Source organism: Myotis myotis, unplaced genomic scaffold, assembly GCF_014108235.1.
Source record: "Myotis myotis isolate mMyoMyo1 unplaced genomic scaffold, mMyoMyo1.p scaffold_m19_p_5, whole genome shotgun sequence".
NCBI classification, from domain to species: domain Eukaryota; kingdom Metazoa; phylum Chordata; class Mammalia; order Chiroptera; family Vespertilionidae; genus Myotis; species Myotis myotis.
The window spans coordinates 82,309,326-82,337,290 of NW_023416357.1; the positions used below are offsets into that span (position 1 = coordinate 82,309,326).

The 27,965-nt window shown below is 56.3% G+C and overlaps 1 protein-coding gene and 1 long non-coding RNA gene across 7 annotated transcripts in view; one reads left to right on the top strand and one right to left on the bottom strand.

The window, feature by feature from the left end:
• Positions 1 to 27,965, bottom strand: part of SRRM3 (serine/arginine repetitive matrix 3) — a 60,350-nt gene that overhangs the window by 3,762 nt on the left and 28,623 nt on the right. Inside the window, exons 4-16 of one of the 3 annotated variants that reach the window (XM_036309001.1) lie at positions 22,987 to 23,115; positions 22,446 to 22,523; positions 21,899 to 21,928; positions 21,392 to 21,454; positions 21,235 to 21,270; positions 19,313 to 19,363; positions 18,716 to 18,817; positions 18,208 to 18,385; positions 7,814 to 8,169; positions 7,139 to 7,363; positions 6,875 to 7,012; positions 6,336 to 6,415; positions 4,899 to 5,111 (exon numbers count right to left, since the gene is read on the bottom strand). In XM_036309001.1, coding sequence (XP_036164894.1) covers positions 5,047 to 5,111; positions 6,336 to 6,415; positions 6,875 to 7,012; positions 7,139 to 7,363; positions 7,814 to 8,169; positions 18,208 to 18,385; positions 18,716 to 18,817; positions 19,313 to 19,363; positions 21,235 to 21,270; positions 21,392 to 21,454; positions 21,899 to 21,928; positions 22,446 to 22,523; positions 22,987 to 23,115 — 1,531 coding nt within the window. In that variant the 3' untranslated portion in view covers positions 4,899 to 5,046. Of the gene's footprint in view, positions 1 to 3,608; positions 5,112 to 6,335; positions 6,416 to 6,874; positions 7,013 to 7,138; positions 7,364 to 7,813; positions 8,170 to 18,207; positions 18,386 to 18,715; positions 18,818 to 19,312; positions 19,364 to 21,234; positions 21,271 to 21,391; positions 21,455 to 21,898; positions 21,929 to 22,445; positions 22,524 to 22,986; positions 23,116 to 27,965 lie in introns of those variants that run through there. The other 2 variants (XM_036309000.1, XM_036309002.1) reach the window with 2 other exon arrangements.
• Positions 43 to 26,830, top strand: LOC118656142. Of its 4 annotated transcripts, none has more exons than XR_004967509.1 (3): positions 43 to 152; positions 23,796 to 24,906; positions 26,047 to 26,830. It is a non-coding gene; the product is annotated as an uncharacterized LOC118656142 (long non-coding RNA). The 4 variants fall into 4 exon arrangements; XR_004967510.1 differs by lacking the exons at positions 23,796 to 24,906; positions 26,047 to 26,830 and adding exons at positions 688 to 795; positions 1,205 to 2,731 and having other exon boundaries at positions 48 to 152; XR_004967508.1 differs by having other exon boundaries at positions 23,796 to 26,830.

Genomic DNA, 27,965 nt, shown 5'->3' on the forward strand with positions numbered 1-27,965 from the left:
GGTATTTGCCAACTGTGGCTGAGCCAGCTCCTCTTTCCCTGACACAACCTCAGAGAAAGTTCGAGAGTCTTCAGGCAGCTGAGAGAGGTCCCTGGAGAGGCGCGACAGCTGACAGATTTCGCTTGTTGCTGAGCCTGCTGGGAATTGAAAATGTGAGCAGCAGTAATTAGAGCACATGGGGGGTTGGGGGAGCACCAGGTCTTTCTGGAAGTGTCTCTAGACACTGACCCTCCGGCCTGCCCACCCACTAGGCCTCGGCTTCTGGCTGACCTTGGGATCACATCACCCCCATCACCACTGAAGGGGTGGTAAGGAGGGGCCAGGTGGAAGGGGACCCATCTTCTGGCCCCAACTGCCCTGCTGTCCAGCAAAAATAATCTGTGTAGCTTGGGAGTCTGGGGACCTGCTCTGGGACCTTAGCCAGCGGCCGGCTCCCATGACTCATTTTCTTCATCTGTGCAATGAGACCATTGGACTGGATGTTCTCTAAGGCTCCTTCCAGCACCATGAATCAACAGTTTCTCCTCCACTTCCCCCTCCCCCAGGTTCCCTACACTGCTGCTCTGCCATCTAAGGCTTCCAGAGGGGGTGTGTATGTGTGAGTGCAGGGCGGGGTGAGGGAGGATGTGGAGATGGGGGATCCGTGGAGGTGGGAGTCCCTACAGCTGAAGCACCCCCATGTCTCAGGTGTCCCGAGAGACTTTCTCAGGCAGAGGGGGACCTGGAGAAGGAAGGGAAGGCGTCGTCTGGTGATTGGACCGGTTTGTTGAATATGCCTTCAGCTGAGAGAGACTGGTAAGAGGCCAGGGGGCTTCCAAGAGCATTTAAGAGAGGCAGGGGATGGGGGGGGGGGCATGCCAGCTGGGACACCCAGACTGGGCATGTGCACTTGTGACTTGCTACCCTGAGTCTGGGCTGCAGGAAGCCAATAGGAAAACAGGACATACAAAAGCCCTGCCCAGCTGCCGGGTTGCTGAGTGTGTTGGGAGGGGGAAAATGGGGGCAGGGGAAAGAGGGGAGGACAGGGGGAGGGTATCCCTGCGGCTCCCATCTGTGGAGAGAGAACCTACAGCATCCCAAAGGCTCACATCCTGGGAAGGTTCCCCCACCCCCATCCCATTTCCCCTTCCTTGTTACCAATGCAGAATTGGGGTTTCCTGTTTTCCTGCCTGCCTTCCTGGTAGTATTTTTCTCTTTTCCCAAGGTACGGAGCAGAGGCTGACCCTCCGATGTGGGAGGAAAAGGGGTTTGGTGCCCTGGTGCCCTCCGCGTCTTTTCCCAGGGAACAGCCTTTCTCAAACAGCCAGTGAGGGCGCGGAGGACGCGAGCTTCGGGCTTCGGGCTGACGGGGACCCTCCCCCAGGCCTCTCCTGTTTTGTGCCCCTCCCGGCGGATCCCAGCTGGCAGTTTTTCCTCTCTGTTGCCCTCTAGTGTCTTCCTGCGGCCACCACACCTTGCCTTTGGGCCTCTGCCTGCCCCCAGGGTTTCTGGAACTGCTCACTGCACGGCCCCTTGTTCACTCATTTACTCATTCCACAAACATTTCAAGGGCAACCACTTTACAAGGCTGTGGAGGGGAGCAGAGACCAATAAAGCGAGGGCTGGGCTCCAGAAGCTCACAGATTTATGGGGAGAGTAACTTGCCAACGAACAACTGGAACAAGAGTGTAAGGCCCTCAAGCCAGGAACAAATCCAGCACGGGAGGAACTCAGAGAGGCAGGAGTGGCCTCCACAGCTGGGGGCCAGAGTCTCTTCAGAATAGGAGGCAGCTGAGCTGAGCTGAGCCTGAACCTGTGGAGGTGAAGGGGCATTTTGGGGGGGCCCAGGGAGGAGGGTCAGCTGACCTGGAGTAAAGGGCAGCGTGGGAGAGGAGGTTGGGGGGCTTGCAGGAGGAAAGGATCGCTGTTCCAGGTGGAGCCATTCCATAGCCTTCCAAGTCCTATGAGCTGGTGAACTTGGTCACAGGATGGATGCAGGGTCCACATGGCAGGAAGCTCTGTTTCATTAATTCAATACTATGTCCTCAGAGCCAGGGACTGTGTGGCACACAGTAGGTTTTCCATAAGTATGTGTGGAATAAGTGAATGAAAGGTTAGATTTGCATTTTAGATAGAGCAGGAGGGATGGGAGAGGGCAAGAGATGGGTATGGGAGGGGTGCTAGTGAGAAGCCCAGGATTGTTGGGCCAGGAATGGAGGTGGGGGGCAGAAAGGGAAGAAGTGGTACCATCTGGGGAAAGTGGTACCATCTGCAGGGAACCAATAGGAAAACAGGACCTAGAAAGCCCTGGCCAGCTGCAGGAAAACAGGACCTAGCTGTGGGGTGCAGGGAGGAAGGCCTCAGACTGAGCAAGGAGGAAATGGAATCGGGGAGTGGGAGCAGGAATGGGCTCAGTGTGAGACAGGCTACATTTCCATGACCACCTTTGTGTTTTATGCTCCCCTGCCCAGGAGGTGACATCTCCCTGTAGCCCCTAAAGTGTGCCTGAGGGTTAAAGAGACAGGTGCTCCTTCGAATAGCTTTCTCAGATCAGAAACAGTCACTTACTCAGGGGCCCCTTCTAGGAGGAAGGACCAGGAACTGGAGAGGAGGTCATGTGCTGGCACAGCCAATGGCTTCAGGAGCAGGACCCCCCTGCTCTGGGGACCAGACTAGGCCAAGGACATCTGTCTCACGGCTCACACAGGTCGGAGCTGTGGACATGCCCTATGCCTCCTCGGAAGAGGTGGACCAGGGGGGCCCTAAAGCATCGGTTCTCAACCTGTGGGTCGCGACCCCTTTCACAGGGGTCGCCTAAGACCATCCTGCATATCAGATATTTACATGACGATTCATAACAGAAGCAACATTACAGTTATGAAGTAGCAACGAAAATAATTTTATGGTTGGGCCACAACATGAGGAACTGTATTTAAAGGGCCAGAAGGCTGAGAACCGCTGCCCTAAAGGCTTAGTGTTTGTGTGATCCAAAGTTGCATGCTGAATTGTGGGCACGTGCACACCTTCTGAGAAAAGGCTTCCCGACCTTCATCAGGCTCCCAAAGAAGAGTAGATTCAAAACCAGGTTAAAACCCACCACTCTGAGAGAAAAGAAGGAAGAGGAGAAGGAAAAGAAGGGGAGGAGGAGGAGATCGTGTGAATTTGTTTGGATCTCTATAAAAGAAATACAATGTAACTGTTAAAAGAAAAAAAACAACTCATTACTCTAAACTCTCTTTACAGGCCCCACCCTAGGGTGCCTGGATTCACAGCCACATGTTACTCCGAACTGTGTTCTAGCCATTCTGGAACATTCCACATACAGGGAAGGTCCTGTGTATTGGCCAGCCTCCTCCCTCTGCCCCACCCCCACCCCCACCCACTGCTGAAGCTAGATGGGGGTTCAGGACATGGGAGTGATCATCTTGGGTCCCCATTTTCCTCCTCACTAAGCTGCAGACTCAAGCACCTGGGCAGGGGGGTCAATGTGCTGGGCGCTGGTTCCTTGGTGCCAGTTCTTCTCTCTGGGTCCCAAGGAGTCTGAACCCCTCTCATTTCTCAGTGGGAAGGACCCCAGAACCCCATGCCCTCCCCACACTCTCCAGGTACCCAAATCCACAGAAGTCTGGTCTCACCACCTGCCCTTTGGGCACTGAGTGTTTTATTAGAGTCCCAAGTTTCATCCGCACCGCGGAAAAAAAAAAAGGAAGTGGGAAATAGAGAGAGGGGAACACGGACCAAACCCTAGACCCCTCCCCCCAGTGGAGCCCAGGGCATCTGCCCTATTGGGCCAAGGAAGACTTCATTAGATCCCTGAGGGCCCCAGGAGGAGGGGGCTGGGAGCAGCAGAAGAGGGCTGGGGGCCACTGCTTCCTGTCAATGCCCCAGGCCAAGGCCCTCAGTATAGATCCTACCCTTCCTTCCAAGGGCTATAGCACCCTTCTCTGGGAAGCCTTGGCTGGCCACCTCCTCACCAAACCCTGAGGAGGAAGTGCTCCCTTGGGCAGGGCCTGAAGCTACGCTATCCTCTGCCTGTGACTCAGACAAGGGGCACATGAGGACACCAGGGCCTGCTCAGTCATTAGGCTGCATTGCTTCTCCCTTCTTCTCACAGGCTCTTCTTCCATCCACTCCTTCTCTCTTCCACCTCCTGACCTGAGCCCCTTTTCATCTCAGGGTCAGATTCAGTTGTGGTCTGTATGTCCCACCTCTTGTCATGCACAAGGCCTGGCTTGTGTGGCCTGGGACCAGGGAATGAGGTGAGGCCTGAAGGGGAGAGACTGGCCTGGAGAGAAAAGGTGGGACCAAGAATGAGCTCCCTGGTTCTTCCTGGCACTCTTGGGCCTGGGGAGGGGTTTGGGAGGCTGTGGGGCCAGCCTCCAGCCCTCAGCCAGGGTCCTCCTGCAGCCAGCTCAGGAGGAAGCAGCTCCCCAGCCTGGATGGTGCTACCCAAGGGTTAGGCCATTCTTCTTTCTGTCTAACTCATATCCTGCTTGCTGTCCCCCCTCCTTGCCTGCCTAGTGGTAGAGAGGATCCAAGGGCCCTGCTGAGTGGGTAGGGGAGGCTCCCAGGATTGGCACCTTCAGAGATGTCCCTGGGTCCACTGAGCTGAGATCCCCGGCCTGTGAGCTGGCATCAAGCAGGGAGGGGGGCAGGGTGATCCCTGTGTTCGAAAAGGCTCTTTGTTCCCTGGACATGGTGGGAGGGCAGAAGGTGGGGGTAGGGACCCTCTAGAAGCAGCAGAACCCAGCTCCTCCTTGTCTGCAGGGCACCTACCCTCAAGGTCTTCCCTGGCCCTGGGACCTCTTTGTAGCAATAGGGTGTATGCCCCCATGGATCCTGGGGCCTGACCCCTCGCCTCTCTCTGTGCCAGTGGGCACCACTCGGGATCTGTATGGGCTCAGAAGCCTCCACTCTCTGAGCTGCTCCGGCTGTGGTAACTGGGACTGGGGGTCCGGGAGGGGCTGCGCGTGTGGCTTCGGGTCCCTCCACTTCGGCTGCTGTAGCTTCCGTGGCTGTGGCCAGGGCTGGGGCTCCGGCTGGGGCTCCTGCTGGAGTAGTCACTGCTCAGGCAGCTGGAGGAGGAGGAGGAGGGGCTGGGCCGGTAGTAGGGGATGGGCCGCTTTCGGGCACTGCCAGGAGGAAAAAACCGATTACAGACCATCCAGGGCCCTCACTTGGGCCTGGAGCCCCTCCCCAGCAGTGGCCAGGGTTCTGCTGCCTCAGGTGCCCCCCCTCCCACCCCAACAGGATTGGACAGTCAGTGGTCACTTGCCAATTTCATGTTGATCATATTGTTTTTCCTCACTTGTCTGCAGGGAAAGGGAACCCAAATCTAGACCTGAGTAGGTGCTCAATAAATATTTGTTGAATGAATGTGAGTTTTAAATATAGACAATTCACATCAACCAAGCTAAGCGGCGGCTTCTGTGCATGGAAAGGTTTGTGGATATGGCCCAGCTCTGCTCCTCTGGTCCCCACAGAATGGAGGACTTGGGGTTTTCAGGTCACGTGAAGGGAACAGGAAGAGACCCCTGGCCACTGCTCTCCATGCCCACAGCTTGGCCCAGGCCCACTGGCCCCCTCTCCTCACTCAGCTACCTCCCACCAGCCCTGGAGTTAGTTTGAAGCCAGGAGACTGTGACCCAGAGGAAAGAAAAGAGAGTTGTTAAGGGGACGGCAAAGCCCCATCGCACTGGGTTAATTCTAAGGAAGAGAACAGGTGTACGTTAGTGGGAGGAGGAGGCAGCCTGGGAGAGGGGCTGAGGTGGGTGCCAGGTGGGAGGCGTGGGAGTCTGCCAATCTTAGGACTTCCCTCTTACATCTGGTGATGTCCCAAACCTGGTGGTCTGGCCTTTAGCTCTGGAGAGAAGGGAGGAGACAATGTGATCATCAAGGCCTAGGAAGGGCCCGTTTGAGAATCCGACCACGTGAGATCTGAAAAGATGCTGAGGGAGGCCTGCTATTGCTTGGACAAGAGAACAGGGACCCAGAGAGGCCCCCGATCTCCCAAGGCTGCCCAGTAAGGCTGCGGCAGAGCTGGGCTCAGAATTTTGCCTGTGGCCTTCTACCCCATGGTAGGGATCTAGGACTTCTGGGTGATTTCTGCAAACACAGACCATCGGCTCACCTGGAGACCCAGGCCCAGACCCTCCAACCCTGGCAGAGAAACTCTGATCATGGCACAGCCCCACTGGACTGTGTGGTAAGAAGGAGGGTTCCTCCCACAGCTGCCCTAGAAACCAGGCTGCTGGTGCCCCCTCCTCCAAGTTCCCCAGGGGGCTGGAAGGTGAGCGGTGAGGTTAGTGAGAAAAGGAGAGGCAGACAGACAGCTGAACAGAGCCAGATCAGCTCACATGGGCATCTCCCCTGCAGCCTGTGGAGCGGGGGTCCATTTGGCCCCCAGGCTGGCCACAGGCCACTCAGCAGGCTGGACCTTGAGATGAAGGAGAAAAGGAGACATCATTGCCAGGAGATGAATGGAGGGAGGGCGGGTGGGGCTCCCTGCATGTGGAGCAATGATGGACTCTTGGCAATGATGGGCTCCTCCCATCATTGCCAGGAGATGAATGTAGGGAGGGTTGGCTGGAATCTTCAGAACTTAATTTCAGGTGTGTCTCTTCCACCCAGACCCAAGTGCAGATCCCCCTTCCCTCCATGGGCCTTCAGGCCCCCACCGGGGACCATGCCCTTCCTGAGGCCTTCCTCCCTCTGTCTGAGTCCACCCCCTCCCCAGCGCCACCATGTCTAGCCGCTCTCCTCTCAGAGCCCTCTCCCCTTTCCTGAACCCCCACTTTTCCTCCAGCCTTCTCCCCTCCCTGCCCTAGGTTCAGTCGGCCCCTCCAGGAGGGCCTTCACCCCCTGGGTCCCTGGATGGTCCCCGGCCCTTTCCTACCTGGTGATGCGCCGCGGCTCCATGAAGCTGGGCGAATCCCGGCGCCGCTTGCGGATGGGCGAATAGCTGCGGGAGCGGCGCCGCGCGCGGGCGGTGTCGGCCTCGCTGTGCCTCGCGCGGCCCTCGCCGTCCTTGTCCCTGCGAGGCCGGGCCCGCGGTGAGCGCCACCGCCGCGCGAGGGCGCCCGGGCCTGCCCTCTCCCCGGCACCCATCCTCCCCCCCACCGGCACCCATCCTCCCCACCACCACCCCGCGCGCACTTACCGGCCCAGAGGCTTCTTGGGCGACGGCGAGCGGGTGGGGCTGCGGACCCTCCTCTCGGCCGAGCGCGACCGCGATTTGGAGGGCGAGCGGCTGGAGCTCCACGAGCGAGGGTGGGGGCCAGGGCTGCGCGACGAGCTCTTTCCCTCCGGGCCGCCGTGCCGGCCGTGCAAGCCCGGGGACGGGGAGATGCTGGCCGGGCGGGCGCGCGGGGGCCGCTCCTTGGCCCTGCGGGCGGGGCAGGGCGACAGGGAGCTCAGCCGGGGAGAGGTGGGCTCAGCGGAGAGGCAGGGACTCGCGCGTAAGGGGTGACTGGGGAGAGGACGTGTTCGAGATCGGGAGGAGGGGGGTGTGCGTTGGGGATGGCAGGTTCCTGGAGGGGTACGGTCTCCAGAGAAGGGAAGGAGGCAGGGAGACATCGGCGAGAAAAGGGGAGAGTGATCAGGGCAGGGGGAGTCCAATGGAGGGGAGGAGACAGCTCGCGGGGGTGGACAGAAGAGAGAGAGAACAGGGGGGAGATCGGGGAGGACGAGAGGGCTCCCGGGCCGAAGGGGAGCGGTCAGGAAGGGGAGCTCCGTGGGCAGTGAGGGTGGAGGACTCGGCGGAGGTGGGCGTTCCGCGGGGGTCGGGGCAGTGCGCGGAGGGGAGCCTCCACTCCCGGGGACCGGGTCCGCTCACCGTTTACCGTGCGCGCCGGAGCCAGGCTCCGGCCCGGGGTCGGGGGCCCCGCCACCGCCCGAGTCGCTGCTGGACCGGGCCCTGCTGAGCGAGCGCGACGGGACCCGGGGCGGCGCGGGCCGGGCGCGCCGGCGGCCTCTGCGGCGGGGCGCGCCCGCGGGGGACCTGGAGCGCCGCCGTCGCCGCCGCCGCCGTCGCCGCCGCCGCCGCCTGGCCTGGCCGCCGGCCGCGCGGTCTCCTCTGCCCTGCGACGATGGCGCCGAGCGCGGGCTCGTGCTCTCCTTCCCCCGCGCGGGCGACGGGGCTGCGCCGGCCTCCGCCTGGTCGCCGGCCCTGGGCGAGGGCGAGCTGGGCTTCTGACGGGGAGAGAGGCAGAGGGGAACGGGGGTGCGGGTGGGGGGAGACGGAGAGAGTGAGAGAGACAGGAGAGCGGGGACGAGAGACGGAAGCAGGACAGCAAAGATAGGAGGTGAGACCCAGGGGAGAGGCCGAGGCAGGAGACAGGTGAGTGAGGGGAGGAGACAGGGACAAGATAGAGAAGCAGAGGCCGAAGGAGACGAGGAGCCCGAGAAAGAGAGAGAGAGGATAGATCAAGAGAGGAAGGAGAGGCCGAGGTGAGAGAGCGGGTGGGTGGGGCGGGGGGAGAGAAGGAGAGAGGGCTTTCACCTGGCTCAGGCCTGGGGCTGCCAGTCCCGGAGCATCGCACACACGGTTCCCCGCGCCTGCCCTGCCTCTGCCTCTCCTGAGTGTCCACCTTCTGGCCTCAACAGTGCAGCTCATGCAAGGTTCTCAGCATGCAAAACACAAGAGGAACGGAGCGGAGGGGTCGGGGGCTGACAGGAAGAGGGCTCCAGGACGGGCACGGGGGCTGGCATCGCTCCCCTCCAGGGACGGACGATCCCGGCAGAGAGAAGAGAGAGGGTGGGCCCCGGGAGGCCCCGCTAGGGCCGGCCCCGCAGCCCAGGCCCCCAGCGTGGGGGTGAGTGAGGGGATGGAGGGGGCACACGGCACACAGATGGGGATGGGGGCGGGGCAGGACAACTGAACTCAAAACTAAACCGAAGAAAGGGAAGAAAAAAAAAGAAATAAAAAACAAAATCCACAAATGTCATTAGATACCAAAATCAAAAACAATGTCTGAACTCCTGGGGAACTGACATTTTTCTGTTAACATTTTTCTGTCTTTGTTTTCCGGCCCTGCAGAGACCTGTGGAGCTGTCAGTAGCGCCCTACTGTCTTTCTGTTTCTCTCTTTTCTTTTCTTTTCTTTTTTTTTTTAGGTTCTGATTTTTTTAAGTCCCTCTTGGTTAACGTCCACTTACCAATAAAGTGGCACTTCCTCCTTTAGTAGGTAAGATGTGTAAGAGAAGGGAAAAGTGTGGTAGCGTAAGTTCATCATTAGATTCACAAAAATGCAAGAGAGATAGAGAGAGAGAGAGAGGAAAACTCAACCACCCCATTCTAGGCCTAGAGGCCACACTGCCTCTGGAGGAAGGACTGGCAGTGCCTGGCTCCTTGGGCCTGAGCAAGCCCCTCCTGGGTAACCATGACCTTTGGATAGAGATGTCACATGTTTTTCCAAAAATGGAGTTAGGACACAAGGATCTGGATACAGAAAACCAGAAAGGACACCTGGTACCTCCAAAAGGGCCCTGACTGGAAATCGGGGTCCAAGAACCTACCACTACCTTACTTAGGGACCCCGGCCAAGTAACGTCTGCTGACTGGGCCTGTTTCCCCAACCACAGAGAGAGAGCATTGGGCTTTGCTTCCTGATGCTCCTTCCAGAGCAAATATTCCGGGATTCTTTGCATGCCCCCTGACCACCCTCTCCACCCCCCTCCCTCCAGAGAACTGACCCTCCTCCTGTGCCTGGGCTTTCATCTGGTAACAGTTGATTGATTACACTTGTCTGTTTATAAGTCTGTCCATCACTCTTACCCCGCCCCCAATAACAGCACCAACTTGACTTTGACTACCCCCAGGGCAGATTTGGTGTCAATTCACCTCTGTAACCTGAGTTTTTATCACAGAATTTGGCACCTAATAGGGCCTCAATGCTGTTTGCTGAGGAAGAAAGGTCCTTACAAGGGCCAAGGCTAAACCAGGAAGTCTTAGATCAGGGGCAGGGTCTAGGCCCAGTTCTTTTGACAGACAGGCTCTTAGGTGAGATAACCTTGCTGCCAAGGGCTGGAAGGAGTGTGGTTGGCATGACCCTTGTGCTTCCTACAGGGGGCAGGGTGGTGCCAAGGCCATTGTGTACAATCCTGGATCCAGCCTGGGCATGAAGGTAGAGCCAAGAAGTCAGCCCCTTTGGTGGAGACGCATAGCCAGCTCGTGAAGCAGCCAATGAACACCAACCATAGAAGGGGAAAGCAGCTGATCAGAGCCAGATGGGCCATGAAGACCTCCTCCTGGAAGAGCCTGGTGTCTCTCTTTGGGGCAGAGGCAGGCATAGGTGGGCCAAGTAGATATTACCAGGTACCAAGGTACCCTTTGAGCACCCTTACTCTAGCTAGGCCAAGAGACATGGAGGCTGGGTTGTTCAGCCATGGCCCCTCTGAGTATCATTTCATTCGCAATAGATATTACCAGGGACCCTTGGCTCCCCAGCACATATGCCCTCCACCCCTGCCGGTATAGCTCCCAAGCCCTCAGCACTAGGTTCTGTCATCCAGCATCCTTTTCCTTCCAGAGAAGGCAAATGAAAAAGAAGTCTCCAGGTTCCCCAAATGTCCAGTATCTTTTCTATCCCCTGGGTTGTCAGAGTGTAGAACAGATACTAGGTGTGGGGGGGGGGGTGCCCTGGCAGCCAATGCATAGTACTCACACCTAAGGAGACACTGGACCCCACCTTTTCAAAGCCTTTGCTTGCCACTTTGGCGGCGGTGGTAGGGGTAGCAAGGCAAGTAGGCAGAATACTAAACTTGGGAATTAGGATCTGAATGTGAATTCTGCTCCAACCCAGACTCTGGATCTAAGCCACTATTTCTGACTCCAGGGGAGAGGCCAGCAGGGAAGGAAGAATACCAAGGGCTACCATGTTCTTTCCCACAGGCGCTCAAGGCCCTCTATACTTCCCACTGTTGGTCTGGGAGTATTAGGAATAAAAAGGGTCTGGGTTGGGTGGATGCCCACCCCCATGATGTTGCTGTCCCTAACCATTGAGGCGCAAGTCCCTGGGCCAGACCCCTTGTGCTGAGCTGGACCCTTCCTGTCTGGCTGGTCTTGAAGTCCAATCTCTTTTCCATTTCCCTCTCACCTCCTCCAAGCCAATTGGCTGCCATAATCCAAGATGCTGGTAATTGGCAAAGTGAACACACTGGAATCAACCCTGATGTGAACTTGCTGTGAGGCCTTAAAGAAGTGACTTACCTCTGAGGCCTCAGTTTTCCCATTGGGAAAATGGTCATAACTGAATCTTTCTAACAGGGTGGGCCTGTTCAGGGGTCGAGAGGTTCTTTACGGAGTACAAATGACTCACTGTTTCCGCAGAGACAAACAGGGTCGGAGGAGTGCAGGAGGCCTCGGGCTCCGTAACATGTCCCCTAAGTGCCAGGACGATGGAGGGTGGGAGGAAGATGTTGCTAGGTAGGTGGCATATAGTGCCTTCCCTCAGGGGAAGACTCTGGGGGCCGATCTCACCCTTACCCACCCATCCCTCCAGAAGTCCTTATGAAAGGATTGCCATGACCCTGCCAGAGGGTGATCCTCATCCTCAGCTTGGCTGGGCCTCATTCTTCAGGAATTGAGGAAGATACGGGCCCAGACACCATGGATCTCACTGCCAGATAGGACTGGTGGCCAGGGACCACCACGCATCTCTCAAAGCCTGTTCTGTGTGAGTCCTGTCACTCTTGCCTGGAACTATTCTCCCCTCTTCCCTCTCCTCTCTCTCACAGTCTGGTTAATGTTTCTTTCTTCTTTACAGTCAGCCCAAGGCCGCCACCTCCAGGAAGCCTCCCCTGAGCCTCACCCTGAGTCAGGCGCACTCCTCTCTGGTCCCACAGACCCTTGTTCCTTCCTTCAGTTTGGGTTGTGCCAGCATATGCTAAGGCTGGGGCTACCCTGATGGGCAGAGCTCCCCATCCATGGTTCAGCTTGTCCCCTCTCAGGTCTGCCTGCCTCGACCCTGGCATGGATACTCAGACAGGGCCTGGCACGGAGGAGTGCTCAGCAAATGCTTGCTGTGTGTGTGAATGAATGGATTAGTGAGTGAGGCTAGACCTCACCTGACTCTGAGCCCTACTCCCAGGAGCCCCTCTGCTCCTTGGTACCACCTGCTCCCAGATACCTTTTTTTTTTTTAAGTTTCTTAATTGTTTTAATAAAACTTTACCTCGGGTTCAATTTATATGATACCTAAATAACCATTTGATTCAGTTAATTTGGAGAGAAAAAAGTACAATGATATTGGGTGATCACTGACTTCCTAGCCAACATCTTTTCTTTTTGCTTACGTAAGAAATTTTTGAGGTGAAAAGACAAGGGGAAGAGAGCAGCAAGGGACAGTGTGGTTGCCTGAGCCTGGTATTCCTACAGATAAGAATAAGTGAGCATCTGGGGCAATTAGCCCCTCCAGCTCAGCATTTGAGGATCCTGTGTCTGGGTGCCTGGTCGCATCAGGTACTCCTTGAGGAGGGGCCTCCACTCCTCCATCGGACCAGCAGCGCTCTCTCCCTCCATGAACAATTTCCTTGTCTGCCCTCCTAGCACCACCAGGATTGAAGAATGTTCTGAGACGGTGAGCTACTGGGGACTTGCCCCTAGGGTCAACATGGGGGAAGATGAGCCCTTCTTTTATCAAAGATGAGGTCCAGGGAGGCCTCACAGGGTTGGGATGTCAAACTTCTGTAGCTGCGTCTAGGTGGGAAGAAAACAGTTTAAAGGGCAGAGATGGGGAGATGAGCTTTTTGAGGACCTACCTCTGTGGCTGGATGAGCACTGGGCTGGAAGACACAAATCCCAGGACCTAGCCTAGTTCTGCCCTAACGTTGGGGATATGTGGCCTCCACTGATTATTCTTTCTGGATCATTCTGCACATTAAACTCAAATTTGGAAGGTGGAAGGATGCTGGGGGAAGGAGGGAGCCCCTTTCTAGATTGGGTAGTGGTCCAGAGAGCAGAGGGTTAGCTGAGAGTTCCTTCCATCCCCCACAGAGACTTTTTTAAGTAGAACTAATAAGTCCAGTGCCTACTCCTGCAGTTCACTCCCCACCCAAAGCCCAACCACCATCACACCCCAAAACGGAGCTGTGGGATTTAGTCCTGGTGTCAGCTGCTGCCCCAAAGTCCTGCTCCCACCCTCAAGCTCTGCCTTCAGCCAGGGCAGCACCTGCAGGAGCCCAGCAGGCCCCAGAGGATGGGAAAGGGCTCTCTTCCCAGGCCTGACCTCAGCCAGAACTTCCTCCAGGATCCGGAGGGCAAAGGCCCAGCACAGGCCCCTCCAACAAAGATTTATTGCTCAAATCACCCCAGGGGCTGGCAGGGGTGAGGGGTGAGAGGCTTAGCAGTTACTCCAGACAACAGAAATCAAATTGGCTCAACCACAGCATAGAGTTCAGGATGGGAACACAAACTTGGAATGCTAAACCACACAGAAATGCATTCAGACAACAAAATGAGAGAGAGCATGAAGGAGGATTGGGAGGTGGGGGTGGAGGTGGGGTGGAGAGGAAGAAGGAGCAGGGAAGGTGGGAATGAGGGAGGAATGAACCAGAAAAGTTGTTGTTGGGGGGTGGAGGGAGGTAGTCAAGAAAACCAAACGACAAACCAGGAAACACAGCTTTGTAGCTCATTTGGAGAAAATGCAAGTTACAAATGAGTAGTCACTAAAATAAAGAAAGAAAAGGGAAGGGAAGAAAACCAACCAGAGTGAGACTGAGAGAAAGAGGAAGAAAACCACATTCAAACCAAGCAGAGTGGCAGGGCTTATCTGGAGATGGGAGCAGCGAGCGCACAGCTGAGCTGGGATACCTACCTTCTCAGTGGTCAGGGACGGGAATGCAATAATAAAAAAGAAAAGAAGGTCTCCGCATTGGGAATGCAGAATGGGGAAAGACAGTGACTTTGAGCTGCGCTCCCCCTCTGAGTTGGCATATGGCAGCTAAGTGTGGCTTTTGGTCTAGTCCCAGGGACAGCAGGGGCCTCCTGCCCAGCCATTTCTGTTTGCTTTCCCCCCTCCCACCACAGGTTCCAATAGCCAAGCTTTTCTTAACTCTTTAAACAACAGAAAACCTCCAGAGGGCATGCAGGAAGCAGCTGATGGGAGCAGAACCACAGGGCGGGTGAAGGAGGGGCTTGCAGCCTGGGGAGAGAGGCCCATTTCAGGGGGGTATGGAGAGAAAGAGACAGAGAGGCTCAAGGAGAGAGAGAAAGAGAGAGAGAGAGAGAGAGAGAGAGAGAGAGAGAGAGAGAGACAGAGAGACAGAGAGACAGAGAAGCAAAGGCAGGAGGAAGAAGGAAATAGAGGCACAGAGAAAGGTGGACCCAGCCAGAAAGAAGGAGAAGCTGTTTAAACAAGGCCAACCAGAGTGGACAGATGGGGTGAAGTGGGAACTGTGCATTTAAAAGGGAAGGCAACCACAGATTCAATGTGGAGGACTGATCCTGCCTCAAGTCAACCTTATTCCCTTTCCCCCTGGCTTCAGCACCATTTAGCAAAATTCATCCCTCCTGCTTTCTGGCTTCAGCCTAGAAGAAATGCCAAGGTGTCCCTTCCTAGTCTCACTTCCCCACTCCAGCCATGGTCACTGCTCTCCCCTGGGGTGTCGAGGAGAGAGGCCTGGATGAGACAGGTCAGGCAGTGCCATGGACACCTCTTCTTGGGGTCACTCTAGGCTTCCCATTTTGAGATGAACTTTGAACCAGAGGCCGAGGCCAGAGAGCCTGGGGGCCTTGCTCATGAAGCATCTCAGCAAATGGTGAGGCTTCCCTCAACACTTCCAATGCTAGGGCCAGGGGGAGCCAAGGAAGGGGGCCCCACTCCTAAGGCTGCAATCCCCGCACACCCTCTCTGGCCAGTTCACTGGGCTTTGGGCTCAGTATCTTACTTTTCTACCCCACATTGCGTGACCTTGAGCAGCTTCCTTTCCCTCATTGTGCCTCATTATTTCTTTCCCCACATGGGGGTGAACTGTGAGGGCTTAGGGTTCCCCGAGTTGCTAAAGCTGCAGTCATATAAAGTTGTGCAACACCAGGCTCACCTATACCCTGGGGAGTTCAGAGAGCCAACAACATCTAGAGGGGTCCCCAGGGGAGAGGTAAGAGCTGAGACCCCCAGAATCCACTTCCCAAATCCTCCTCCTCCTCCTCCTCCTCCTCTTCCTCTTATTCAGGTTCCTGAAGTGTGCTTCCCGTTGACTACCATCTCCACATCTTGGCTGTGGCCGGGGTCTTGAGGTTAGAGGGTCTCCTTTTTAGGTCTGCCTCTAAAATGCTGTGTGTCTTGAGCTGGTCATTTGATCTCTGTGAGCTGCAGAGAGCAGTAGGCAGCAGAACCCAGAAATCCCTTTGGGGGTTCAGCCCTGGCCTGGGATGGGACAACAAAGAGATGTTGGGAGCCAGCATCCTATGGCCTCAGTCTCAAAACCAGGATGGATTTTTTCTTTCTCCTGGTTGGGAGTGTCTGGCTTTGAAGCCCTCACCTGAGCTAAACTCTCTCCGGTGTCTTCAGCACCCTCTTCCAGGCTCGCCCTGCCATGCCCAGCCGTTATCTTATGCTAGACAGAACCGAGGAGACACAGGAAGCTCACTGCTCTGGGAAGGTCCCTGGGTGACTGGGACAAGTCCCTCCCTCCTTGGGTCCCCAGCTTCTCTCCAAAGTTCCTTATAGACAGGGACCCAGAGTAAGGTCTGCACCACTTTTGTTCATTTGAAAGCTGAGGCAGTTCCACCAGTGCCCTTTGCCTGGGGTTGAGGGAAGGGATGGCTGCTGCTGCAGATTTGGCAGAAGCTGTTGGCCTGGGAAACGATTTTTAAGTGTTATCTTCCCTTTTAAATTCTGATTACAAAGGAAAAATAATTATATAGAGGTATGTATATGATTAATGTTCACTGAAATTCAAACACCATTTCTGCATTAGGAGGAGAGGCTCCCACAGTAACGCACAAAAGCAAAATTCTAGAACAACAGAGAAGATAGAAAAAAACCCAGAGAGATAGTTTGCATTTCTGTACATTACAAAAGAAAAAAAAAGGAAAAGAAAATACAAACAAAAAATGAAATAAAATAACAGGAAGAGTTACAGAAACTTCCCCACCCTCTTCCCTTGCCACTAAACAAGAAATGGAATCACAATATTACCACGTTTCAAATGGGAGGCTAAAAACAAAAACAAAAACAGAAACATAGACGGGGTTAAGAATGGTGAGTTTTTCTTTTTCCATTTGTCTCTCTCTCTTTTTTTAAAGGTGAGAGTCCAAGAATACCACCCCCAGTGCTTTTCCCAAAAAACATTTTTGGTTAATGGCAAAGTCTATGACCCCCATCTCACCTCCCAGGAGGCAAGAGAGAACCAGCCTCATCTCACTTTAAGAGAGGCTCTAAGGGCAAGGAGGGGATCTGGGTGCAGGTGAGAGGCAGGGGATGCTCAGCAGTCTTTGAACTCCCAGAGCCCAGAGGGTAGAGAGAGAATTGGGGGACCATGTTTTGTGAAAGGAGTAACGAAGTGCTGCCTCCCAGGAAACTCCCAGGGCAATGTCAAAATGGAGTCCCACTTTGGGAGGGAGAAGATTGGGGTGCTGCCAAGGCTTCCTCCCCAGGCCAGCGGCTAGGCCACCTTCCCTGACTGCTTACTCCTAGGGTCTACCTAGTTGCTGTGACCATTTTGTTTGCACATGCTCAGGGCCCTTGTGGGGGCTACTGCTTAGGCATCCAAGGCTGGGGAGGGGACCAGCAGTGGGAAGGGGCCTCCTTTCCACCCTGACCTGGAAAAACATGCCTTTCGGTGCCTCCAGGAGAAGGTGTTTGGGGCACTGTGCTGCTCAGGCTTTGTGCCCATGGGGTAGGACATTGGGCATCATGTCTCAGACCTGTCCCTGTCCTGTTTGCCCTCAGCTACCTCTGCGTGCTCTCTCCCACACCCAGGACAGATCCAGAGACATTGGTGTGATCCTTCCCACGTGGCCCGACCAGGCCCCTCAGCGCTCAAGAGCCTGGCACCCTGTCCAGGAGGGGCAGTTTCCACACAGGTAATGTCCTTAAACAAAAATTAACCTTGAGACCAAAAGCCTTTTGTCAGGTGCCCTTTGACTTTCCTTGCTGAGGTCCTGGACTAAGGGTATTTGAGAAAAGAAAGGGAGTGAAACGAAAACAGCCAAAAAGCAAAACGAAACTGACATGTACAGGTTTGCTGCTGAGACCTGAGGTCTGGGGAGGAGCAGCGCTCCCTCCCTGCTAGGGTTTCTGGGCTGCCTGTGGTGTGTGTGTGTGTGTGTGTGTGTGTGTGTGTGTGTGTGTGTAGGGGGGACGGCACCTGCAGACTGCCCACCCTAAGTCCCCTGTGCCCTCCCACTGCCCCTGTCAGTGCTGTAGTCCCTTCTCCCTGAGGGGGCCTCTACACTGTACTCTAATATCAACAGACAAAAATGGGGCTCCAGGCCTCTCCTGGGGTCTAGGAGAACCCCTACCATCCAGCTGCGAGCTCCTACAATCACCACACCTGCCCACGGGTTTCAAGAAATCTGTGCGCCTCCTGGAGAATGGATGAGGGCAGTTTTTGGGGTGGTGTTGGTGTGGTCTCCCAGGGAGCAATGGGTTCCCTGGGAGGTGCCTTAGGAAAGATGGGGAGTGGAACCCCCAGGTTTGAGACATCTGTCCAGATGAGGGCAGTGGCTGGGAAAAGGACCTTAGAAATGCAGCTCTGTTGTGGCAAGGGGACTGGGGGGGGGGCGGGGGTGTCTAGTGAGGGGCTGAGGGGCAGAGAGCACTCAGAGAGGGGGAAAGGCTTGGTGAGGAGAGGGAGGCTTAGGGCCCAAGTGATGCCCAGGGGAGTCCTGTCTCAGTGGCCACGCCCCCTCCCTCCTCAATATGCCTGGGGGAGGGAGGCAAGAGATCTTGGCTCCTCTTCAGCTCCTTACCTAAATGGCTGAGTGTCGCGGTGGTAACCCTCTCTGACCTTCACTTTCCCAAGCTCAAGGGTGGCCCAAGCCTGCAGCACCCCCACCCACCCACCCAGGCCACTAGAGCCAGGTGGGCATAACAACCAAGCACTCCAAGCCGCTCCCATTCAAGGGAGGGCGCAGGGGAGGGGGAAGCGGCGGCCTGAGGAAGGCGTGCAGCGTCCCCGCCCCGTTACACGCTCACTGCCTCCCCGCGCGGCAGCGACTCCCCCGCCCCAGCAAGGCGCAGCCCGCGCGCGTCGCAGGAACCCTCTGCAAAGCCAGGCATACGTACATCTGGCGGGCTCTGCGCCAAGCCCGGGCGGCCCCCCTGCGCTCCGCTCCGCTGCCGGCTGCCTCCGTTCTGCTGGGGCGACCCCCATCCGCTGCCGCCTGACAGGGAAGGCGATCGGCTCCCGCTGGACCGCTGGCTGCCCGTCTTCCGACCTTCGCCTCGGGGCTTGGGGCTCAGCCTGGGGCAGGGGAGGTGAGGAGAGCCGGCGTGGGACGCTCCTCTACTAGAGGCCGCTTCCCGCAGGAAGGGCAGCTCCCTACCCGCCTTTGCACTGGGCCGGGAACGTTTCTATTTAGAGAGCCAAGCCCCACGCACACTGCCTTGATTTCCATTCAAGGTTTGGGATGCCTAGCCCAGTTCCAAGTTGGCACTGGCCCTGCCCTGGTAAACTACCCACTGATTAATTGCTGCTTGTCTACCAGCCGGGCTCCCCAGCCTCGAGTATATTTAATACGCAGAAAGCCGGGCTCAGCCACAACCGGAGTGCTCCCAAGGGCCCGGGAGTTACCTGCTGGGCGATCTGGAATCACTGTCCTGGGAGGAGAGTGAGGGGCTGTGGGAACTTCCGCTGCTGTGGCGATGGGACCTCCGGCCTGGGGACTCGTGTGGCCTGGGAGAGAAACCAGCCTGTACCTAAGTTCTGTTTCCTGATGGAAGCCACAGCTGACCAATTTCCCCTCCCCAAGTCTCCTACAAAAATAATGCAAAGGCTGTCCACACTGGTGCAAAGCCCAGCCAGGACCTGTGGGCCATTGGTGGGAATTAGGAGAAGGTGCTTTTTTCTCCAGATAGCCCCAGCCCCCCAAGACCTCAATCGTCCTTCAGCTGTTGTTCTTGTGACCCTGGAGAGGTGCAGGGGAGTTACAAGCACTGAGCTTGAAAAGACCCTGGACCCGGAGGCAAGAGGCCTGGATTCCAGTTCCAGCTCTGCCACTGACTCCACTCTGGAGGGCTCTTGGCTTCCTCTCTGGGTCTGAATGTTTCCACCTGGGCAGGGGGTACAAAATGAACTACCTTCAAGAGCCTGATTCTGTGATTCCAGGGGGCCGGGTTTGCTGTGTGGGAAGAAGGGCTGAGGAGCTGGAAAATGGGGAAGAGTGCTCACCTCTTCCTCTCTTTGTTCTTCTCTTTTCTTTTGCTCTTGGGGCTTCGAGATCTACAGAAAGCAGAGGCTAGGTGACAGCACAGCCTGAGTCAGGCAGGGGAGAGTGAGCCTCCAGGGAGCCCAGCTGTCCTATGTGTGAACCTGAGGTTTGTTCCCCCCTCTGACCTGAGCCTTTCTGGCAGATAAGGAATTGCCCATCCCACTCCATGCTCTGGTTCCTTCAATTCTGCCAAGTCTGTTCCTTCCTTCTCCAGTAGATCCTGGCCCATGATCACCTTCTGCCCGGGCCCTAACTGCTGCTCCCTCTGGGAGTGCTAAATGGTGATGTGGCCACAGACCCAGAAGGAAGGCTGACCTGCCCTTACTGGTATCTTCTGCATCAGTCTTGGGACAGGCCCCTCTGATGAGTTATCAGGGTGGTGAGTGGCCCTCCACACTTCATTTGTGTTCCCTATGCCCTAGGTCTCCTCAAATGGGGCTGCCCAGACAGAGCTCAAGCCTCCTGCTTCTCTGTTCTCTAGACTGTGGCCCAGCCCAGGGTCAGTCACCAGGGGCTTAGAAAATAAATGCTTTCCCTTGGGTGTGATTTTCCTGCCCTTGGGCAGGATCTCCCTGCTTTTGGATTACTCCTCTGGACCCCTATCCCATCCCGTCCAGCTCTCTGGGGTGGGCCCCACAGCCCAATTCCTGCCTTTGACAAAAGGATTGAGAGCCTTCTGATTAGCCCTCTAAGGTCTTACCTCATGCTGGGTCCCGTAGGTCTCTCAGCCCCACCTCCCTGATGCCACCAAATTCTGACTCAATCCTCTAGTCCTGAACAGATGCTTTCTTCTGACCAAAAATGAGGTGATGCTAAGAAACACTGGGAGGTATTTCTCACAGGATCAAAAGGAATGGGAGGCATATCTGGGACGGGGCGGGGACGGAGTGCAGGGGCAAAAGTTTGGGTGAAGAACCCATGTTGTATGCTTGGGGCCTCAGTCTCCCCATCTGGAGCTAGCTAGCCTAGCTCATCTCTAGGTCCTTCCCGGGACTGACAGGTGCTTGCCAGAGGATCTGGACAAGCTGATGGGACACACTGAGGGCAGCAGGGGCCAACACTGGCCTGGAAGGACTGGGGGAGGGGAAGAGGAGACTGGGGAGATGGGAGGGCCAGGAGTAGGTGTCCAATGAAGCTCCTTCCCCCCCCGGCAAATGGCCACGGGCAAATACACACCGCAACGATGGGGCCGGGGACTCTGCTCCTCCTCAGGGCTGCTGGGAGGGGCTCTGGCTCTCATGCCAACCGCAGGGATGTGACTGCCCCACATCTTTCCCTCCACGCTGAGTGTTCTACTTTCTCCACCCCTGCTTCTGCCTGAGCTCCTATCTTTCACTTCCTCCTGTCCTGTCTCCCAATCCATCCTGAGTAAGTCACTGTCCTGCTTCAAAGGTTCATGTTGGCTCTCAGCCCTGCCTTGGTGGAGGCCATCTCCATAGCAGTCAGGCCTGTTGGGGGTTGGCACCTGCCCCTCAAGATTCTCCACCTCTAGCCACAGCCCACCCACTCTGTCTCTGCCAATTGAGGCGTCCTTCTATCTGGCATGCCCTTTTCCTGCAAATTCTGCCTTCTAACTGACACCTCTACGGACACACCCCTTAGACACTGGGCCTGCTGTATTGTCTGGAAATTCTTGGGGTCCCTACATCAAGGCTGACTCATGGGACAGGCAAGGATTGCAAATCACTGGTCTTCATTGTCCTCCCCCCACCCTCAGTCCCCTGCCTGGGGCTAAGAAGGAGTGCCTGGAGGGGGAGGGCAGAGCAGGGCAGGACCCTCAAAACCCCCCTCCCATCATGGCTTCCTTTGGGCTTTGGTCTCTGCAGGGGGGCACCAGCCTCTAACTTATCCTCCTATCACACCGCCACAGGGCATCGCTCACCTGTGCCGTCTCTTCCTCCTGGACCCAGAATCAGACCTGTAGGGCCATACAAGGGTTCTCTTGAGTCCATCTGGGGTGACTCAGGGACACCCAAGCAGCACAGCCCTGGTCCTGGGCCCCATGGAAGTGAGAGGAAGCCCCAGGAGAGGGGCGGTACCTGTCTTTGCGGTGCTTCTTCACACTCTTCTTCTTCTTGCGCATGGGTGAGGAGCTCCCACAGCTGCGGACAAAGGGGTGGGAGGTGGGCTCTAGTGAACTGGGGCCTGGGAGGTGGAGGGGCAGGGCAGCTGGAATGGCTAGGGAAGGCTGGGTGCCTAGGGCTCAAAGCTGGAAAGGGGATTCCAGGCCATGAAGCCAACTGCCTGCTGTACAGAGTGAACCGGGCCCAGAGGGTTGGCAAGGTCCCTGAAGGTAGTTGATGGAACTGCCCTTGTTGTCCCTGGTCACCCTTCTAGCCTCCTTGGCATTGTGAGAGGGGGCTGTTCAAATCAAAGGCTGCAATAATGGGAGTTCTGGCCTTGGTGGGGAAAAGCTGCTGGTGTCCAAGGTCCAGGCGCTGAGGTCCAAGGCCTCCTGCCTCTGGAGATGGCCTTGAATCTCACCCACCCACAGACAACCCCCCCACCCCAACCCTTCCTGGTCCTTGCCCGCCTTCATCACTGACCTGCACTCCGAGTCTAGTCTCCTCTTTTTGCTGAGGGCCAGGGGAGAAAGAAGGACAGACAGTTGGACGGGGTTAGTTGGGTCCCCAGACGATTGCCAGGGTCTCACTCAGGACAGGGGAGGGGGAACCACAGATGAGACCCTGGCAAACCCCTCCAACCCAGGCCACTCACAGAGGGGTGGGGAGGGCAGGGCTACTGGGGAAGGGCAGAGGGGTACCCATCAGGTGGACGGGGTCAGTGTGTCTAGTTCTGGGGCAGAGGGTCTGAGAAAGAGGCCAGCGTATCCGGTTCTGAGGTCTGGGGCGGGTGAGTGCCGATGTGGGGACTCAGAGGGAACGTGATGAAGGGGAGGAGCTAGTGGAGTGCGGGCCTGGTAAAAGGAAGGGGGTTGAGTGAAAGCGGGGTTAGTAGGGGGAGAGCACTTCGTTAGGGGCCGAGGCTCAGCTAGGGCGGGCTCACAAATGCGGCGGTGGGTCCCCGCAGACTCCGCGGGAGGGGAGACCCACCGCGCCCCTCCCGGCCCCCCGCAGCCGGCGGCGCTCTCACCGGCTCCTCCGGTGGCTGCCTTTCTTTTTCTTCTTCTTGGGAGGGGGCGAGGCCGAGCTGCTGGACCAGTGCTTGGTTCTGCGGGAGAAGGGGCGGGGCGGGGCGGAGGTGAGGGGGCGGGGCTGGCGGAGGTGAGGGGGCGGGGCTGGCGGAGGTGAGGGGGCGGGGCGGAGGTGAAGGGGCGGGGCTGGCGGAGGTGAGGGGGCGGGGCGGAGGTGAAGGGGCGGGGCTGGCGGAGGTGAGGGGACGGGGCGGAGGTGATGGGGCGGGGCGGAGGTGAGGGGGCGGGGCGGAGGTGAAGGGGCGGGGCTGGCGGAGGTGAGGGGACGGGGCGGAGGTGAAGGGGCGGGGCTGGCGGAGGTGAGGGGACGGGGCGGAGGTGATGGGGCGGGGCGGAGGTGAGGGGGCGGGGCGGAGGTGAAGGGGCGGGGCTGGCGGAGGTGAGGGGACGGGGCTGGGGGAGGTGAAGGGGCGGGCCCCCCCGCCCACCCGCCCACCCGCCCACCCGGGCCCTGTCCTTCCCTCCGCGCCGGGCGCTGACCTGTAGCCCCGGTGCCCGCGGTAGCAGGCGGCCGGGCAGTCGCAGTCCACCGGGCCGTCGTCCTCGTCGAAGGGCGCGTACTCCAGGCCTGGCTCGGCGCCCTCGGGCAGCCGCGGTGTCTCCGCCACGCTGCCGGCGATAGTGACGCTCAGCACCGGCCGGGCCTTCCCGCCGCCCCTTTCTCGGTGCAGCGCCCCAGGCCTGCTCCGCCCCAGAGGTCCAAGGGAGGCGGGGTGCGGCCGGCTCCGGGGTCTGCAGCCTCGACCCCTGGACGGTCAGGCGGGGATTTGGGGGATCCCGCGGGGAGCCTTCCTTACAGGACTCCCAGCCTTAACGGTGCCATATTTTGTGAAAGAGAAAAAAGAGCAGGGAGCCCTCCCCGTCTAAGTTCCCTCTACAAGCTCTCCCTCTCTCATCAGTGAGCCCCCCCCCCCCCCCGAGTGAGGCCCTCCCCTATTGAGTCCCCTTCCCGCACAGACTCTGTCCCTTAGTCCCGTTCATTGCACCCCCAATCCAGCCCTCTTTCCCGCCCCCCATTGAGCCCCTTTCACGGATCCCTGTCCCCTTTACCCTCACTGTCCCATTCTCCAGCCCCTTTCCCCTCTCTAAGCCCGCTCATCCTCTCCAGCCTTCCTTTTCCCTCACTGAGCCCCCCTCACTGATAAGGTTTTCCCTAACCCCGCTGTCCCAGTCCCTGAGCTGCCTCCCCCTGCCCACCCGACTGCCTCCCTCCCCCACACCCCTCCTTCCTCCAGCCCTGGCTGCCTCTCTAAAATATTCATAGCTTCCCCTCGCCCTCCTCTCCGCAGCCTCCAGCCTCCGGAGGCCGCCTTGCTCTTCTGCTGCCGAGCTGTCATCAATCACTGCCTGGCGGCAGCGCTCCGCCTCTGATGCTCCCCATCCATCTTGCAGAGCTCTCCCCTACACTCAGCAGGGCCCCTGGTGGTCCTGGCCCTGCTCCTGGTTCAGGAGCCCAGCCGTCAGCCAGATGTTTGCACCCTGCGGGCATGTCAGAGAATGATGCTTTTTTTCCAAAAGGCAGCTGGACTGAAGGCAAGCGCATGGGTTTTGAAGCTGCAGTTGTGTCATCATCACACACGGACCCTAAGTCATTGTATGGCCTGGTGCCTGTCTGCCCCCTCTCTGAACCTCTTCTCCAAAATGAGAGTGATAACTGTTACAGGGCTTTGGGAGAATTCGCTGAGGTAACCGGTGCTTTGCAACTTTGCTTTTTAGTAAACACGCCCAGAAGCCACCCTCTAAAAGCCCAGCTCCAGGGTACCGGTTCCAGGGTGGTGCCCCCCCAACGCCCACTATTTTTCATTCCATGCTGGCTCAGACAATGCCCTTCCTGCATGGAGGCTCAGTTACCCTCCCTCATTGCACCCCTAATCCAGCCCTCACCTGGCTGGATTCCATTCACTTGGCTCATTCTTCCCCTGCCCTGAGAGAGAGAGAAAGGCCAGGACTTGGATGGCAGAGTGTTAAAAACATGACATGAGCTTTGGATTCACACAGACAGGTCTGAATCCAGGCATGACCAAGCTCACTGAGCCTCAAGGTCCTTATCTATCCAACGAGGAAAGAATATCCCAGCTTTGAGGAGAGGATTAAGTGAGAGTCTGTCTTTGAAGCTCCTGTTGTCCCGTTGTCATCCCCCTTCCCCCCCCCCCCCCCCACACACACACTGTCACCGCTGTTAGATGGGGAGCTCAGTCTGACACTCACACACCAACACCTCCTCTTGCAGGGAGAAAAGCAGTTGTGACACATGAAAGAGATACAGGACAAGAAAGGCAGACCACAGCGACGGAGGGAAAAGAATCTTCAGAAACAAATCTCCAGCAATCTGCTAATCTAGAATCTCAGTGATGCCATCCAGTTCCCTAATGTGACCCTGGCAGCCTTGAAGTCATCCAGGTAGTACAGGAGGTTTTTCTGGAGTGATGGGGGAGAGGCTCATGTCATTCCCCCCCACCCCCACAGAGTCAAACACCCCCACATCCCTTCACTCAAACCTCTGTGCTCTCCCCACGCTCCTCTCCCAAAGCCAGTGGCCTCCCACCTCCTGTCCCTGTCCCTGAAATCCCCAACTCACCCCCCACAGCCCTCAGCCACACAAATGCCTGACACATAAAAGATAGTCTTTAGCAAAATGTAAGGGCATTCCAACATTGTTTGGAGCCAGTGAGAGAGGGGGCTTCGGCTTATCTGGACACAAAAATGAGGACGGCTGTTGACAAAATAAAGTTGCTCAGTTTGGGCACTGCCTTCTGCAGGGAGCCCTTCTTGCCTCCTAACATCCTAGCTGAGTGAGCCACTGAGTGTAGGCCCTCACTGAGCCCCACCCCTCACTGTGCCCCCCTTACTCTGCTGGCCGCCCCCTTTCTTCCTCTGTCCTGGGACAGAACTCTCTCCCCTCTACCCCATCCTCCTTCCCTAGGGCCTTGCCATTTGGCCTCTCTCATTCTTCAGTCCCTTCTGAGAGGTTTACTTGAGAGCAGGCACCGGGTATGAGTAGCAGGCTCAGGGAGAGGCACAAGGTCTCAGAACCTTCTGGTAAGACCTGTTCTGGGAGTTCCAGGGATGTCAATGGGAGTAGGCCTCTTTTGCTAGTTTTGTGGGGCTGGTACCACCACATCTGCTTTGCAAGATCTCCCAGGGTTCTCCTATCCTGCCTTTCCTAGATGACAATATCACTAACAACAATATTTTCTAATGTTTAAATAGTTCTTTGCAGTTCACAAATCCCACGTAGAGCTACTTAGAAAAATTGTCCCTCCCCCCATTTTATAGATGAGAAAATTGAGGCCCAGAGAGGTTAAGGAACATCCCCTATGGTTTGGGACCTTTGAGTAAAGAATGTGAGTTCACCTGTGCAATTGGCTTTGAGAAGTCATGTGCGAACAGGATAGCCCTTGACTTAGCGGCTGGGGTTCCCTGCTGTAGATGTTAGCTCAGCTGCCCCCTCCCTACTTTGTAGACACAGTTGAGGGGGTGTGTACTGAGCTCTAGATTTGTTTAACATTTCCTACTCTTAAGTTCATGTTTGTGGTCTAGTTTACTTCTCAGCACGTCCATGAAATCGGCAGGGGAGGCATTCCTCCCTGGGACAGAACAAATCAAGCCCAGGTAACTGACCAAAGCAGGCCCAAAGAGTCCACTGCAGAGGGACCAAGAACACATCGAGGATGGACACAGCACTACACAGGACACATGCTGGACGGGCTGCCACGGGCAAGGTTCTGACCTGGGAAAAGACCGCCTGTCACGTGCCTTCTTCCCGCCAGCAGTTTTGCTAATTAACTGGTTCTGTTTTCCATTATCCAGGAGCATAATGGCCAATTGACAGATGAATGAGTCCAGACAGAAGAGGGGCAGATCCCAGGCAAAGGCTCTGCCCTCTCTGCTCCTGCTCATTCACTCAGCCAGTGTGCCAGGCCTGCCAGGGGCCTGGAGGGAGGGGGGTTGTGGGGTTTAGTGACGGCAGGAAAACAGATGAGTCAGGCCTGAGGCCTCTCCTCTATCTTCTCAAAATGCCGGGCAAAAATATAACACTGTGCATATTATAATTACTAATGCAAGTGCCAGGTACTATTCTAAGCACTTTACATGTATTTAATCATTTAATGCTCAGAACAAGCCTCTGATGTGGGTACCACCATTAATAGTCACATTTACAGATAAAATAATGAGGCACAGAGAGGTCACACTCCATCTAAAATTAGATGCACAGAAAGAAAAGATGAATTTTCTCACAGTGTTAGAAAGTAACTTATGAATTTTGTTCTCTATAAACCCTCTATTCCAAACATTTTGTTGTATTATAAAACTATGAAAACAATTATTCTTAAAAGTTGTCATTGTCTATTAGAGTCAAAAAAGAAAAAAGAACTGACAGCAGCCCCAAGAAATAAAGAAAACATATGCATTCCAAAGAAGAGAAGGTTTTACTTTTATCCTGGCAATTTGGGCAAAGTGGTTTTTAGAGGCAGCCTTGGATGATGGGGTGTTTTGAGTCTGTGCAGAAAAGGCTAGGGTGTTTGAGGCTGAGGGCCCAGAATGAGAAAAGATATGGGAGTGAGAACATACAGGGCATAGCTGAGAATTGCCAGCAGGTCAGGCCGGCTGCTGTGTGATGCTGAGAGTGGGAGACCAGGCTGGGTCTAGTGTGTGGAGGCCTTGAATGCCAGGCCAAGGAGTCCAGACTTGATTGCATGGATGATGAGAAACCTACAGAAGGTTTTGGGGGCAAAATAGGACTCCCCACACCAATCATTTCCAAAGACAAAAGTCTCCAGGTCTCTGAGACCTCACTGTTTCTCTCCATCACCTCTCCCCCAGCTGCTCCACTGTTCTCTCCACAGTTTCATCCATCTGATCCTCTTTCAAAGGGTAAAGTCTCCACGCACCTGTCTGACCACATCACACCTTCCACTGGCTCCCGCCATCTATGGGATCGCATCCAGATACTGCAGCAGTGTGATGTTCTGGTATCCAGTGTGGAGGGTAGACAGGTGGAGTGTTGGTTGAGGTGGGACTGCCCCAAGAGACTGTCACTCAAACCAGTCAATCAACTTAAGGAAGACTGATGATCCCTGGGGATAAAAAGCTCTGGGAGTGACTCTGTCTTTGTTGAGACCCTTTCCTGAGTGGGAGTTGTCATGGGCTCTTACAGTTCGTAGACAGTTAAAATCAGACAGACAGACAGACACACACACACGGTGGAAACCCTTCAGCTGGCTCTTCTTTGTCATCTTACTCTGAGAGGGCATTGAATTTCTACACATCTCAAATTACCCACCTATGAGTGCGTGTGGGGTATCAGGGTCAGGAAGCCAGAGGCATGAGCACAAACTGCTGGGTGGTCAGAGGGTTTTATAAATCCCTGAGAGAATCTCACAGTTGGCAGAGAGGGTGGAGAAACTCAGGCAGAGGGGACTAAGTTAAGGTCAATCTAACACTCGCCATTGCCAGGC